Below are 15,784 nucleotides of genomic sequence, written 5' to 3'. Positions count from 1 at the left end.
TTCCTATTGGCCGCCCGTTTTCCCACCCTTCTCTCCTATTGGAGAAGAGTGGCTAGTGGGCGGGGAAACCCGCTGAGCGACAGCCGCTGCGGCGAATCGGCGGGCGCGCTCGTCCCCCCCACGGGCCAGCGTTGGGGCCAGAGTGCGCCGTAGCCAATGGGAGCGGGGAGGAGCCCGTGCCGCGCCGGGAGCAGGTAAACAGCGGCGGCTGCTCGGGGCGCCCCGGCGGGGGGTCTGTCCATCCCCGCCGGCTCTGTCCGTCTGTCCGTCCGTCCCCGCAGGGCCGCCGCGGGCTCTGCCTGCCCTCCCGCCGGGGCGGGGCGGGACGGGGCCTGGCCGGCGTTGGCGCGGGGGCTCGGGGTCGCCGCGCTGCCGGAGCCGTGCGAGGCCCCTCCGCCCCCCGCCGGGGCCCGGCGCAGAGGCTGCGGGGAGGAGGTCCGGCAGCCGTGCTGGCTCCTTCTGGGGAAAGTTATAGGTGTGTGCGTGTGCATATATATGTATATTTCCATATACGTGCATGTTTTATATAGATGTGTACATGTAAAATATATACTTTTAGATATGCCTTTGTGTATATCTATGCGTCAAATGTAAAAATATATGCGTATATATTTCTCCTGGGCGGTGGCGTTCCTGCCCGCAATCCAGGATTTCATTCGGGAGCGCTGCCGGCACACCTTCAATGGCAACCCAGCTTTTAAGCATTAGAAAGGGCAGCTGGGGAAGACGCCTGCACGGGTGCAAGGGCTCCTTCTGCCCTCCTGCAAGATCTCAGACTGGCAGGGGTTTTTCTTGTCGTGTTTTTTTTTTTCTTTTTTTAAAAGCGCCTGTTGTCTCTCTCTCCGCCAGCCGCTGCGTGCCCGGCCGGGCTGGCCATGCGCTTGGAGGGACGCGAAGCTGAGGCAGCCCCGCAGCCCCGGTGCGTACGCCGTGCGGAGCCCGACCCGGGCCGCGAGGTGTTCCTGGTCTAAGCAGGGCTGTGCTGCCTTTATGCTGTGACGAGGAGCTGACTGCTAGTGCATCTGGGCTTAACGCTGGCAAAATAATCCTTCTGATGCTCGTGGGGAGGGTCTGATTTTGGCTCCGCCAGCAAAATAACCCTCTGGGGTTATGAGGCCCCTTTCTTGTGGGGCAAAAGCAGGTAGTGCTAGTTCAGCGACGTTGGTGTGCCCTAAAAAGGAGAAGGAGGGCTCCCAATCTCTACAACTTCCCATAGTGTCTCATGTTTTGTTCTTTTTGCATTTTGGGGCTGAAAGTGAACGGCATTTGCAAGTTCTCTTTTGACCACTGAGATGGTGTGCTCCAAGATCCCTGTCGTTTTAGCAGCATGCACGTTCTGGCTTTATTTACTGGCAAGAACCTGGAAATCTTTCCTCCTAATTTCGGCCCCGCCACTTAGGATTTCTTCGAAGTTTTTTTCCCTCTTCTTCATATTTACTCACAGCAGTGATTACTACAGCCAAAACTTAGGAGAACATCAAGCTGTCCATGTCAGCCCAAGGCTTTCCCGTGATCTAAATATAGCAAAGGAAAATGAATTCTCTTCATCTAATTGCCATGAAAGAGAACAATACATATAAGCAGGAATTTTAACTCTCAAGTGGATTATTAACTATTCTGCCAGCCTATAGCAGCTGTTCTGTGCTGCATATTGTACTGGTATTATTTGTGATGGATGAAATGCAGAGCAAAGGATTTAGGTTTGTTTGCAGCACAGTGATGTGCTCGGCAAACCGAGACTAGATCCTAACATTAGTGTGAACTGGCCCAGTTTCATCAAAATCCATAAAGCTGGTTTATTGCAGTTGAGGAAGAGATCCCTTGCACAAAGCACATCTGGAATGAGAGAAATGGTGACTCCTGCTCTCCTGCAGGCTTCACAAGACTGCTCTAAAGCAGGAGTCGTTGTATTCCCACCTCGGCTGCTCTGTTATAAGAAGTACTTACTACTGACCTAGTTTTTGTCCCCTTTCATTTTTACTGTGTGTTTTTGAGAGTTTGGTCTTTTGGCTCTTAAACATCATATGATTTTTGAATGGGACCTAATGGCTTGAATCCACCCACAGAGGAAAAGAGGAAAACCTTGCCTGATACCCTGCGACCTGCTGGGTCGGTTTGATGATGGTCTGGCACCTGTTGTTCATCTCATTAGTTTCCTGTATTTGGCAGACCCTGCTCCGTAGCTTTCTGTGAATATAGATACTGCTTGCATTTCCACCCCTCCTCACTCTGTTGCTATAGCCAGAAAGGAAGCATGCTCGTCTCAGCTCTCCGTGCTTTCCTTTCCTGAACTGTCCTTCACCCTTTTCAGCTCAGCCTAGGAAAACACAGTCAGTATGCACCGACGTATTTGGTGTCTTGCGCGCGAGTAGGAAAGCAGGTTCCCATGCTTTCCATTGTGGGGTACCCAGCGTCCTTTTGGAGGCAGAAATCATCTCCGCAAGGCCCCTTCTCTTAGTTTAACCGGTGAAATGATATCGGAAAACAGCGTGGCTCTACAACACCCCTTTCTTGGTTGCCTGGTGCTCTGTGGCTCCCTTTCTGTTTGGCAAGCAAGCCCCCAGGGCAGAGGCTTTCTCTTCCTTGGCTCTGCTCCGCCCAAAGGGTGCCGTGTGGTGGGTAGGTGGGTGTGAGAGTGACCAGGCTGGTCCTTCCTCCCCTGAAGGACAGACTGCTTAAACCAAAGCTCTCTCCGGCCGCCAGCACAGCCTTGGTGCCAGTTCAAAGTGCAGCTCTGATGAATAAATAGTGGCATTAGACAAACTCCATGCTGGGTCCGTGGTGGGGCAGAGAGGGAGGACCGATGTTCCTGCCTCTGCAAACCATATGCCGAAGGCCCCTGCCTGGCTAAGAGCCATGCTGCCATAGGTGTTGCAGACCTGAGGTGAGGGTGGGCTGGTTGTCTGGGAGCGAGCAGAGGGCTCGCCACCGAAAGGCTTGACCCTACTGGAAGGGGGATGGCCCAGTTCTCCCTTTTCCTCCTGTGGGCACTGGCGCTGGGGCTGCTGACATAGCCAGGCAGGGAGCCCGTCCTGCTGGAACCTGGCTCTGTGAAAGCAAAGGAAAACAAGTGCCTGTTGTCTTTTCAAAAGAGCTAGACAGCTGATGAGCACCTGGTGTTGGCATCAGAGAGACTGGGGGTGGTGGGACAAACCCTTTGGCAGGACCGCGTATTTAGGTCAGTTTCAGGCAGCTGTGAGGACAGCATGTGAGGATTTGTTGAGGGCTGGTTGCCACAGGAGCTCCTGTAAAATCCCAAATGTATTGGGGTCTGTTTGTGTCAGCCCTCACTGAAACCAAAGCCTTGTAAACAAGGGACAGTGAAGCTGTGTTCAGGCCTGAGTCTGCCTGCTGACCAGAAGTATTGGTGCATCTTTGCATTTGTCCATATCCTTGCTGAGGGAGAATAACAGAAGATGTCCAGCTTAAAAACAGATTTATTACAACATAAGATTTTTTTTTTCCATGTAATCATGGAGGTTAGTAATTAGTACTGTGTTTTTGCTATTGGTTTAACTCCTCCAGTGGACACAGCTAGGGTGTTGAAAGTAGGCTAATTGGCTGTCCCTTCTAAATCCTCTGCAGAATTGCTCTGTTCATACAGAAAAAAAGTATGTCGCAGTTTCTTAAATAGCGGGGGAAAAAGTTCTTTAATATTTTCATTGGGTTGTTAAAACCTAGTATTGGTCCCAAACTATCAGAGAGCAGATCTTTATTTCTTCCCTGGTCTCTGACATGGGCAGAAGGTTTTGAGAGTTATTTAAATTCTGTGGGTCACAGATCCCATGGCATGCATAACTTAACCTGTTCACAGATCCAGAAGTATGTCATGACATAAATGACTTTATGTACCTGACTTCTTTAAAGAAGGCCTAAATCCTATAACTGAACCAGAATCTAGGCTCTCAACTATCAATTATGAGCCCCCACATATTCAGTTGGAAGAGCGTGTTAAGCACCCCGAGTGGAGATTTCGGGCTCTGTAAGAAATAAGCACACAAATGCAGGTGTTAGGCATCTCACTCGATAAGAACACAGTATTTCTGTGAGGCTGACTGGCCTGGCTGAAGGGCTACCCCTTTGTTTCCTGTAACTGTACCACTTTTATCACTAAAAGAGGAACAAAATTATATGAGAAGGCAGGGGAGGAGCAGATGTCTGAAAAATGTTTCACTTAGGCAGACTGAGTTGACATTCTAAAATTTCTTGAAGGTGCCAGATGTGTTGAGGAGGCTGTGAAAGAAAGGGGAATCTCCCACTCCTCCCTCTTTTCTTCCTCCAAAGTGAATTTCAGTTTCTTTAGTGAGAAGCAAGAATATCTCACAGATCTTCGAAGTATCCTCTCTGACCTCTCCAGCTGGCTGATAGACAGCATAGTGCACTGGTTGGACTGCGAATGCATGATTCAGATTTAAGTGACTGCGTCCAAGTCACATGGCTTCTTCAGCTTCCTCTTCTGAGTTGGATATGTTTCCTGAGACACACGGGCTTTTTCTCGCAAGGTACTTGGGTAAAATACTGCAGGGGAGAGGAGGTGTTCTTGTAGATATTATAGCTTAACAATGCATTAGAGGTCTGGTTTTGCTTATGGACGGGTGGCTGAGAATCAAAAGGTGACTGAATTATCCTTATTTACTCCAGTTGCGTTGTTAAGCTGACTTAATAAAGGCTAAAAGGAATTTTCCTACCACCTGCCTTTAGAGCTTCCTGAAATCCTGGCTTTAAGGCTGTTTTGCAGTATTCCGGGCAGTGCACTGCTTCTCTCTGGTGTCTAGAAAGAAGAGCTGTTCCTTTCCTCTCTGCACTCTGCCACTGCTTTTGCTTGTTTTTACTGTGCCACTGCTTTGGTTATTTTTCTGCAGGGTAGTAGGTGGAAAGAGGCCAAACATTTCTAGCCCACACTTTTATACACCAAGTTGTTGCCCATCCAAGTGGTTTTGCTTTTAATCACAAGGCAGCGTAAGGCGGGGAAAAATAAAAAAGTGGCTCACCTAAGGAGACAGGTCTTTCCCTTTCTACACAGATCTCTCCTCCTCCATGGGCACAGAGAAGAACTGCATATGAAATTCATCTGCTTAATAAACAGTCATAACAAGGAAGACAGCATGTAACTCCTGGCTAGTGGCTTATGTATGGCCAAGGCTCCAGGTTGCTAAGAAACTTCTGCTACCTGCTGATGCTTGTGGGAGTGTTGTGGAAGAGCTGAGCTCTCTTTGCTTTCTCGCAGGCAGCCAGAATTTGAGGTGAAGCTTTGTTTGTGCAAAACCGACACTAAGCACTGAGAAACCTCCTTTGTGAAAGTCAAGGTGTACTAATGGGAGAGGGAAAATAGAGGTGGCAACTCTGAAAGCTGTGGCAAAGAAAAAGTATTAAATTGCTTCAGTACTGCATTTTGCTGTTCTCCGTGCCCGCAAAAGTCACCGTGATTTTAACTGAATGGGTTGTCATGCCTGGGGTGACAGCAGGCTATATCAGCTGTTAGAAGGAGACAGAGTTCCATAGCATGTGGTAGCCTCCCTGCTGAAATTGCATCTCCTCTTCAGACTTCCAGTTGTTTGCACGGCAGTGTTTGCTGTTTGTCATTCCTTCTGCTCTGCTTGTCCCCTCAGCCTCGAGTAGTGCTTGGCCGTGCTCCTCCTGAGTGCTCCCTGGGGAAGCGATAATGATCACATTCATGAACAACTCGGACAGCGAGGAGGAGCCCTGCAATGAGAGAACATCCCTGATGTCTGCAGAGAGCCCTCCAGTACCCTCCTACCAGGATGGCCTGCAAGCCTCAGAAGCAGGGGAAGCGCAGGCACATAGGGTAGGTATGCGTCCTTTCCGGGGAGTGGAGAAATGGGGTATGATGATAGATGTAGTCCTGCTACCCGTCAGTCCCTCCCAGCAGACTGGCTTCCAAGATTGGCTTTGGCTAGTGTTGTTTCTCTGGTGTCACACTCTCAGCCAGCAGCAGCAGCAGCAGTGCCTGTTCCTATTTCCTCCACTGTGACTTTCCCCCTTGTTCTCTCTGTATATACTCCTCCCTTTTCCTTCCTTTTGGTAAAGATACAGGCTTTTAATCAGGACCTGATGCACATCTGACTCTTGCAGGATATCCTTTTCAGCCTGCTTGTTTTGCCAGAAACCCTTTGTCTGCTCTGCTCAAATGCAGCAAACGTTAGAACAGAATCCAGTCCTGCTGCCAGCAAAGCAGTGGGATAAAGCAAGCACAGCATTGCTGTAGGAGGAGGAACTGATCAAGCTTATGCCATCTCGGATGACATTTCTTCTATCTCAGTTCTGTGCACCTTGCCCTTCATGTGCATGTGTCTATCTGTATATTTGGACTTGAAGAGGCCCTTAGATATTCATGTTTTTGGTTTAAAATCTCCATAGCAGCCTGTTTGTAACAGAATTTCTACTTGTATTGTTCAGTTGGTACCTTCCTATTAGGAACAAGTTGAAATATGATGGAGTGAAGCTTTGAACACAAAGAAAAGAAGGTCTTACATATTTGCTAATATTTCTTTTCAGAAGAGGCGAACAGGTAGCAGCCGTAGCCCTAACAATATTGCTGATGGGGATATGTCCGAGTCGGGTGTTCCAGTGAGAGAAAGCACCTTGGAAAATGAAGAGGAGGAACTGACTCTGAAATATGGAGCAAAGCATGTAATCATGCTCTTTGTGCCTGTCACCCTTTGTATGATTGTTGTCGTCGCCACCATAAAGTCAGTGCGCTTCTATACGGAGAAAAACGGGCAGCTGTAAGTGGGGTCTTCGAAACAGCCTCTGAGTACATGGGATCCCTAGCTTTACACATACGTTCCACGCACACGCGTCTGCGTACGCAGACTGCTTCCTTGGCAGGTTGGGAGAACCTTTACACAGCTAAAGGTGGCTGCGTAAACATACAGAGATCTTACTAAAGTATGCTACGTTCATCTGTGTAAGTCTTTCCATACCTGCATTATACAGATTTCGTTAGCACTGTCATTAGGGCGCCTTAAGCGAAGCCTGTGAGCAGCGTAATAATGAAGTTGCTTCGTACTGCAGCATAAAAGGCCCAGGCTGAACTCCTAGTCTGTTCACCCACTAGCTGGCAGCAATCAGGGAATAGCATGTTCATTTGGATGAGTGTCTCATTTCCTGATGACATTTCTGGTTCCTAAAGACTCATGGTGTGGATACGTAATTCCATCCAGCTCTTGCTGACTGTGCCCGAGAGCGCTCCTGGGGCTCTAACTGCGCTTCATGCGGCGGGTGGAAAAATGGGGATTGTGGTCCCTTGAACTGAACCGAAGTAAACAAAAGGGGGGGGGGGTGGTGCGGGGTGATGAGAAGGGATAAGAGAGTCCAAGACTCTCCTACCAAGTGTGGAAAGAAAGGGTCCCCCCCTTTCAGGACAGCACCTGGGATGTATCTTTATCGTTATCATGGAGAGGGTCCAGAGCACGCAATAAAAATTTGTGGCCTGGAGAGAAATTACTAAACTTAAATGAAGTCATTTATACTCTCGGCCTTTTTGTTTAGAGCTCTGCCAGCCACAGCTTCTCTGCAGGAATGTGCTTTTGATAGACACCACTAATCTTTAGTTGATAATTAACTGGAGCCCAGCCCCTTCAGAGGCTGCATCTCATGTTTGCTGTCCTTGGCAGTCCTACCTCCCTTTCTTTCCCACACACAGAGAGGCCTGGTTTTATCTTGGGGCAGTTAGAAGAGAATATATGTACTTTATATGCCTTTTGCTTTATACTGCAGGATCTACACCCCTTTCACTGAGGATACCCCGTCTGTGGGCCAGCGTCTCTTGAACTCAGTGTTGAACACAATCATAATGATCAGCGTCATCGTCGTAATGACTGTGTTCCTAGTTCTGCTCTATAAATATCGCTGCTACAAGGTAAAGCATTCATGCCAGAGCCTTTTCCACCTATATGCTGTGAATATGAGTTCAAGTGGGGCTTGCGTGTCAGTGAGAAACACTGGCTAGTCCACATTTTAGTCATAGCAAGAATCATATTTTACAGAAGCCTTTGTCAGCGGTGGTAGAGCTGTGCCCCCGAATATGCTTTGCTGTTATTTTGTCACTAATGGTAGGCTCTTAAAAACAAGGCCTGCTATTTTGTGTTAGTCAGGTCTGAGTCTTCTCCATCTGATCAAAAAGTTTTGCAGTTTGTACTTAGGGAGTAAATTGTACCATTTACTGCGAGTGCCTTCTCTTAAGAAGTTTCAGACAAGCTTTGTGGGAACTGGTATTCTTCCTGCCTGCGGAGGCTCGGGTGGAAAGGGACAAAGCTTGGAGGGAAAGGCACACTCCGGTTTTGTGGTGCCCAGGGGGTTGTTGTATGTGGTACCAGCCCAGCATTTGAGCACTGGCCATTGCTGCTTTTTAAACTTGGCCCTGAGATGAATTTATTGTACAGCCTTGGGCAAACCTCTCCTCCTCCCTACCAAGCAGAGAGAATGTGCTTACCTGTCTAAGCTAGGAGCCAGTATGGATACCCAAGGAAATGGATCGGGAAGAGACTGAAAAAAAAACCCAACCAAACCAACAAAAACAAAAACCAAGGGATAAAATATAAAATGTAAGAGTTTGGGAGAACTGGGAGCAACTGGCTGTCCCCCCTCCCTCACTAGCAGTGGGGAAGGCAGGGTCTTTGGAAACTGGAGGAGGAGTGAAGGAGGAGGCTGTTGGACAATAGGAAGCTCTGTCAGTAGTGCATGCAGCGCTGCGACCTGCGTGAGGGGGAACAGCCCCTTCAGTCACTGTCTCTTCTTGCCCTTGATAGTTCATCCATGGCTGGCTCATCCTGTCCTCTTTGATGCTGCTCTTCCTCTTTACCTACATATATCTCGGGTAAGTGGGAACTGCGCAGGTAACCTGCAGAAAATCCCCAGCTTGAACAAGGAAAGGAATGTCTCCCCTTCTCCAAGTGGAGGTTTACAAATTATTACAATGAGATAGCTTTCTTTTTAAAAAAAAATAGAAAATGAGGTCTTTAATAGGCAATGCCTGATTTTACAGTGCTTACTCTACAAAAATCACTGGGAAGTGATACCATGAGTGTGAAATGAACAGGCTGTGAAATGAACAGGCTGAACCTTGTGGTACAGAGGTACAGAATTATATGTTGAGAAGCAAGTGGAAAGGAGCTTTATGTGCCAAGTTGGTTCTCTGATTTGTCTTGCCTTTTTTCTCAGACTACGTTGTTTCAAGCTCATTCCCTTAGCTCCCAGCTCAGGTAGAGCCAAACTTTTAACTTGCTGGTGACACTTGTTAAAACTTTTGATCTTTAACCGTGAGCATCATGCATCTGGTGGGATGACTCTTACATGACGACTTGGCTGCAGACGGTCACGTAGCTGCAGGCCTATGTTCAGTTAAGACCTGAAATCCTGCCTGCTCAAACCCTTGGAATCACTGTTGACCTCAGGACTAAGGCACTGTGGTGCTTGTCTGCGCACACAGCATGTCCATCTCCTGCAGGAGGAACAGAGAGCTCGGAGCAGCAATTGGCTGTGAGGCAGGTTCCCCCTTCCTGATGAGAGCTTCTTCTATCATGCTTCCTCCTGGTGTAGTAGGAGGCTTGTTTAACTACAGCTAGTAGGATGCTTTGCGTGCCAGTTTCTTTTATTGCTTCGCTAATTTTTCTTATTGTATTCCAGTGAAGTATTGAAGACGTACAACGTGGCCATGGATTACCCCACTCTGTTCTTAGTAATCTGGAATTTTGGAGCTGTTGGAATGATTTGCATACACTGGAAAGGTCCCTTGCAGCTCCAGCAAGCATATCTCATTATGATCAGTGCTCTGATGGCACTGGTTTTCATTAAATATCTACCTGAGTGGTCAGCATGGGTGATTCTAGGTGCAATCTCCATCTATGGTAAGTCTGGGCTGTGACTCTCAAGGTGTGGCTCATGGAGCGGTTACTCTGAGGCAATCTCAGGACTGCATATGTCATTCAAAAAACAACTTTATGGTGCTAACAGCTTCAGAAAGAGGCAGATGGGCAATTAAGTTGACTCCCTGGCTTGTCTCTTGCTAACTTGTTCAGGTCGGTACTGTACCCCTACCACGTCTTTTGAAGTGGAACGCCAAGTCAGGGAAGTAGTGAACCGCATCTGACTGCGTGGTAGGGGTGGTTGGATTTTTATCAGTAGCAACCCGATAGTCTTGCAGGTTTTGTTTACGGTTATCGAGAGATCGTGGATTTTGGTATGAATTAAAAGTTTCAAGAGAACCTGCGGAACAAGAGGCAGCCAGGAGGTAACATTCAGATTGGTGAGAAGCTCTGACGGAGGAGAGAGGGTAGGCAAAGAAGAACTGGACCAAAGGCCTTCCTTCACGCGAGACACAGAGTCAGCGTGCCTAGCGATGGATTGTGGAACGTGAACAAAGTACCCCTGGTCCCCCTCTGAATTTAACACCTCGATGTAATGCTGTCATCTACTTTCAAAGAAATAATGTGGTATTCTCAAGAGGCTTTTTATAGGATTAGCACAGTGAAAACTCCTATTATTACATTAAGCCTGGGGGATGGTATTTTAAGTGAACAACATCTTCAGGGACTAGAACAGCTGGAGTTATGCAAAGTGGAAGAAACTGCCATTCAGGAAATCATCCAGTTAATATCGATAGATGTAATTTTCAGGGAAGAATAGCTTTTTAAAGATAAAGAATGTAGAATATGCATGATAGTTTGAGATGAGATTGTCTGGCCCTTTTCTCTTTGCAGATCTGATGGCTGTTCTCTGTCCCAAGGGGCCACTGAGAATGCTGGTAGAAACTGCACAGGAGAGAAATGAGCCCATTTTTCCTGCATTAATATATTCCTGTGAGTAAGATTAGAATGTTAATGTTTTTAACCAGATTAAACTCGCAGCCTATTTCTGTGTCAAACCAAAGAGCACTATTTTAGTTACTTCCTTGCCCTAAGATTGGTGCGCGTTTACGCTCTGGACCAGACCATTTGTAGGCGGCCTTGTTTATCAGTTACAACGGTGCGAACTCTAATTAGCGAAAGGGAGCCCATGTTTGCCTTGTGAAGCTGAAATGTTCAAAAGTAGATTTATCCTTTTGTGAATAGAGTGTGGAACGTGCCCCTTTGTTCTGCATACAAAAACCTGTGTTAGGTGGAAAGTAGCATTTGCAAAGTTTTATGATTAGATGATGCTCACTTAATACACTTATTCCTTGTGCGTACGCTTTACAGATACACTTTAAACATGTGATGAGGTTCCATTCTTCCTCTAGCCCCCTCTTGCTCTGTGCGCTTGTCTGGGTGGCAGTGCTTAGAATGTCCGTGCTTTTTTGCTCGTTGTGTGGTTGCTCGCTTTGTAAAGGGCTCTATTCAAGTGTTGCTCTGCAAACAAAATCAGTCATCTCTTCCCTGGCTTTCTTGAGCTCTTTAACTATGATAGTGTCCGGTGCCCTTATCCACAAAGGTATATATGTGCTTAAGATTAAGACAGTTGGAAGGCAGGCAGCTCAACGCTCACGGGACCTGGACTCAAGTGCTTCATGGACCTCAGTGACTTTTTCATTACAGGGCTTGTAAGATGAATGAGTATTTCCAAATGTTGGGTGCTAAGTTGAGGATGCCTACAACCTGACTGATCTTTTTTTTCAAGCATTTAATGTTACGTAAATGCTTTTATATGTTCCAAGGAGAACTTCTGTTGGTTTCAGCTGACCTCCCTTTTACTGGAGATTCTGTTATACTGACCTGAGACAATCTAGATGAAGTCTTTCACATGCTTTAGTTAACAAACAAGAGTTTCTCTAATGGAGAATGCAATTCAACAAATAATAAATACTGAACAAAAAGTTCTTGTGCAGAACGTCAGTGTCTCCATTGCAAGACCACATTCTGTGGCTCTCTCTAGATGCAAAAACATCACCTTGGCTGAGCTTGTAGTGGAAAAGCAGGCACTGTGTTTGCCTTGGCTTGTTTTGTCCTGTAAAAACAGGACAACTGATGCGCACTTAAATAAACAGCTGATTTGAGTTCCCTTACACTGATTTCAGAATGGTTTGTATTCCTTTTTAATTTAGGGATCCATCTCGAGAATAAGCCCCCAAATATCCTTCAGTTGTTCTTGGAACCAAAACAGAAATAGCTAATATTTTGACAGGAAAGAACCAAAACAAACAGGCAGAGAGAAAACTGCCACTCTGACAACTCCTGCGTATCCCTCGCTTTTGTGCTTTACCTTTAGCTGAACACGAGGAGTAAGCAGTGTAAGTTAACCTCTGGTTACCTTTTTTTACCGCCGTCATTGCCTGGGCAATTGTTTTCTTTGAAGAGAAGAGCCAGAAGCCAGGAAGAAAACAAAGGAGACGAGGACCCTAGTTCTGGCTTTTTGCTTTCTTTAGCCTACGGAGAAGACTCTACTGACTCTTAGCTATTTGTGCTCTGGGACTTTCTTAAAAACTGAGTGGATGCACTGCCTTAATTTTCTCCCACCTTGCCTTCTAAGTGCCTAGGGAAAGCAACTAAGAGTGAGTGTTTTAAAAGCATTTACAGGGGCAAGGGTTTATATTTTTAGGGACAGCTAAATGCTTAGCTCTTCTGAGCTATAGTGACCGATGTTTTATGCAGCTGATTACTTTATCTCTTTCTTCTAGCTGCTATGATGTGGACAGTTGGAATGGCAAAGCCAGACACAACAGCAAGAGGACCAAGTCAGCAGACGTGGGATGCAGGTTTGCTTGCATGTCACTCTTTTATACAGAGCGCTGTCCCATGGAAATAATGTGGGTGTTTGAGACTGCGGGTAAATGTAAGCTCCTGAACCCTGATGGATGCATTTTTTTCAGTGTTGTTACATTAGTTGCAGATCTCAGTGATGTTCTGAAACCTGCTGTTTGGACTGGCAGCAAAGATGACCAGATGATGTAGGAAGCTCCAGCATTCAGGCTGCCTTTATTTTAAGAACAAACCAACCCACCAAAAAAACCAAAGTGTTGTCCAACACACATCTTCAGGTGTACTGAAGTCGAAGCTAAGTGGGCTAGTGGGGGCTTATATTTTTACTAGCTGGGGATGGTAAATTACAACATAGGCTCATAAATATAATGCCGATGAACTGGTGAACTTAAGTGCGTTGCAGTGTGTTGCATTCAGGCCACTGCCACGGAGCAGACATGCTTTTACCTAGCTGTAAGTGCAACATGGCTTACCCTGCCAACGAAAATGAACGTCTTTACATTTACCCTTGGGTAAAGGCTTATGTTTGGGCAGTTACCCAACAGCAGCTGATGTGTTCCAAGTTTACATTCTAGCTGGTCCTGTGGTAATTTTTGTGCCTTTGCTTTTATCTTCTTGAAATGCAAGTTAAACTGCAGTTTTGAAGGTGACTGAATACAATCTGACTTGTGGTGTTGGGAGGATTTCCCACCTGGGCCTGTTGCACTTCAGAGATGTTATGTTAAAGCAATACATGTATGCTAAGGCTTGATAACTGAACATGCTGCTTATTTCAGGATAAAGCAGCTGATACACTAAAAAAATGCAGGGACACAATCCTGCTTTGAAACTGGCCACAGAGCAGAAGCAAACTACATGCTGAGGCATACAGAATGCCCCTGTGGAAGCTCTGTGTCCCAGATCGCAGTCTGCTCGCATCTGCAGCGGCGGCATCCCGTCAGACTGACGTGGACTGGAAAGTTTGTGTGACTGCTTTTGAAAAATAGGAACTGTCGGAGTACTATATCACAGACTGGCTGCTTCCAAAAGCACTACCAAGGGCTCTGTTAGATGTGTTTAACAGGACAAAAAAAAAATTAAATCTGTGAACGACGAAATGTGTCCACTTACTACATGTGAACACCCAGCCCCAATGTCAATGTGATTCAGGGCAGAACTTTTCTCATAAATGCAGTCCTCTTAGTCATCCATTTTTGTCATACTACCAGTTAAGGAATACCTGAGCACCTCCACCCCAAAGATATAACAATGTGGGAGTGCGTATTACGTTTACTTGGTTTTACTTGTCATTCTAGCCTGTGCAGAGCAATGCTTAGTTCTGCGTATGTACTCGCTTGTTAAAGCCATTGAACTCCTGGGTAGCTGCCAAAGAAGCTGTGAACATATATCCTTCCAACTGTTTCAAATAATAACACACGCGTTTTCCTCAAAGCCACTAAATGTCCCTGCTTGAACTGGTCCTGATGATCACACCTCCAAGAAACAAAGGCCTTACCCATCCAGAGAAGCATCACAGAATTGTGGATCTCATGCGTTAAAGCAAGTTATAAATGTAGCTACCTCTTGTGTTTCTTTTTTTTGTCTGCTCTTCTTGGCCTGTTTTTGTGGAACCAAGCTGAGGATGGAAGAGAGAACCACAGGAGCCCTTCACACGCAGACTCTCGGATGTCAGAGACGAGGAGTCCTGTTCCAACCCGCCCCATCAGTTCTTTCGAGGAGCTCGAGGAGGAGGAAAGTAAGGGAAGCTTCATACCTTGTTTTCGGCGTAGTCAGAGTCAGGGCCTGACGTTTTTACTCGTTGTGGTTAACACTTTGTTACGCAGTTTGGCCTAATCACAGTTAATTTGAAGAGTTGTGACTTGTTGAGCAACAAAGATCTTGAGTCTGACTCTGCACTACTTCTTGCTGCTGCGGTATCTGTTCTGGGATTGTGGTTCCAGTGACATCGCTTGGCTACGTGGACAATTTAAGCAGGAACCTTCACCTGCTCCCCAGGGGACAAGAATTTGTTCAAGGGGAAGCAGAACAGGAGGAGCAGAAGTAACACTTGTTTTCTTTTCCCACTTCTCTCAGGGGGTGTGAAGCTGGGGCTTGGAGACTTCATATTTTACAGTGTGCTTGTTGGGAAAGCAGCTGCCACAGCTAGTGGAGACTGGAATACTACGCTGGCCTGCTTTGTAGCCATTCTCATAGTAAGTGAGCAAGCTTTTAAAAACTCGGTTACAGCCTTTTTAGCACAGCGGTGTTGCCAGAAGTACCAGCAGCTGAGCGCTGCTAAATCTCTGCAGGTAACATGCTGGGTGTTCAGGAGAAGCCACCAGTGGATTTCCCAGCCCAGTGCCCTGTCTACAAAGACAGGCTTTGAACAGCCGCTGGGAGAAGCAGAATGATACGGGCTGGGATGGGAGGGAGGATTCCTCGGAGCAGAGCCAAGTGTGGAGATGGTGGGGGTGAAACAGCCCCAGGGAAAACAGTTACAGCTGAACTGTTAGTGTGTTTGCTTCAGTTTTAAGGATTGGGGACAGCCGCAAAAGTCAATGTTATGAACCCCATGTTGATTAGTGAGTGTAGTTGAAAAGATTAACTCCCTTTTGCTAAGGGAGAATGGCTAAATAAGAGGATGAAGACCTATCTTGTTCTTGTGTTCACGCTGGAAAAAATCAGGAAGGAAGGAGACTTAAAAATCCATGGAAATCACCAGTAAAAGCAGCTGACAATCATACTGTAACTGCTAAAGGACTTGGTCCTGCCAGGTCTAATGACCACACGCTGTTGAGCTTTCACCTAGGTAGAAAATAATTACTAGGAGCTTGCTGTTTACACCAGCATCCTCATGGAAACTAACCAGAAGGGCAACAGCAGGAGTTTCAGAAGGTAGAAGAAAATGAATTAACCCATCCTTCTTGGGCCTCCATTTCCCCACTTAGATCCCAAGGATAGGGAAAGACAGTGACTTTCACTTGTGACGCTCATGGATCAAAAAGCATGAGAACTAGACATGAGCTAACTTAGTGTGTTGAGTGTAGCTTTCCTACCTCACAGGTCAAAGAAACCTATAGGATCACCTAGCTCCATATCCTGGTGGAATG

The 15,784-nt window shown here is 46.6% G+C and overlaps 1 protein-coding gene and 1 long non-coding RNA gene across 7 annotated transcripts in view; one reads left to right on the top strand and one right to left on the bottom strand.

Moving 5' to 3' along the window:
- Positions 1–130: 130 nt before the first annotated feature.
- Positions 131–15,784, top strand: part of PSEN2 (presenilin 2) — a 27,525-nt gene continuing 11,871 nt past the window's right edge. For 2 of the 5 annotated variants that reach the window (XM_087774808.1, XM_087774803.1), the window contains exons 1-11: positions 131–194; positions 850–919; positions 5,610–5,806; positions 6,517–6,746; positions 7,741–7,882; positions 8,772–8,839; positions 9,649–9,869; positions 10,722–10,820; positions 12,614–12,691; positions 14,311–14,430; positions 14,769–14,887. In XM_087774808.1, coding sequence (XP_087630934.1) covers positions 5,663–5,806; positions 6,517–6,746; positions 7,741–7,882; positions 8,772–8,839; positions 9,649–9,869; positions 10,722–10,820; positions 12,614–12,691; positions 14,311–14,430; positions 14,769–14,887 — 1,221 coding nt within the window. In that variant the 5' untranslated portion in view covers positions 131–194; positions 850–919; positions 5,610–5,662. Of the gene's footprint in view, positions 195–225; positions 476–849; positions 920–4,139; positions 4,503–5,609; positions 5,807–6,516; positions 6,747–7,740; positions 7,883–8,771; positions 8,840–9,648; positions 9,870–10,721; positions 10,821–12,613; positions 12,692–14,310; positions 14,431–14,768; positions 14,888–15,784 lie in introns of those variants that run through there. The other 3 variants (XM_087774804.1, XM_087774805.1, XM_087774807.1) reach the window with 3 other exon arrangements.
- The window catches only part of LOC148053177 (uncharacterized), a 26,915-nt gene continuing 15,639 nt past the window's right edge, over positions 4,509–15,784 (bottom strand). For both annotated transcript variants that reach the window (XR_015708221.1, XR_015708222.1), the window contains exon 4: positions 4,509–5,648. This is a non-coding gene — a long non-coding RNA (uncharacterized LOC148053177). The remainder of the gene's footprint in view (positions 5,649–15,784) is intronic.

Source organism: Nipponia nippon, unplaced genomic scaffold (genome assembly GCF_047370975.1).
Source record: "Nipponia nippon isolate SJK-2023a ecotype South Korea unplaced genomic scaffold, ASM4737097v1 scaffold_4, whole genome shotgun sequence".
Lineage (NCBI taxonomy): Eukaryota > Metazoa > Chordata > Aves > Pelecaniformes > Threskiornithidae > Nipponia > Nipponia nippon.
The sequence above is the reverse complement of the archived record's forward strand: the minus strand, read 5'-3'. Positions and strand labels throughout refer to the sequence as shown.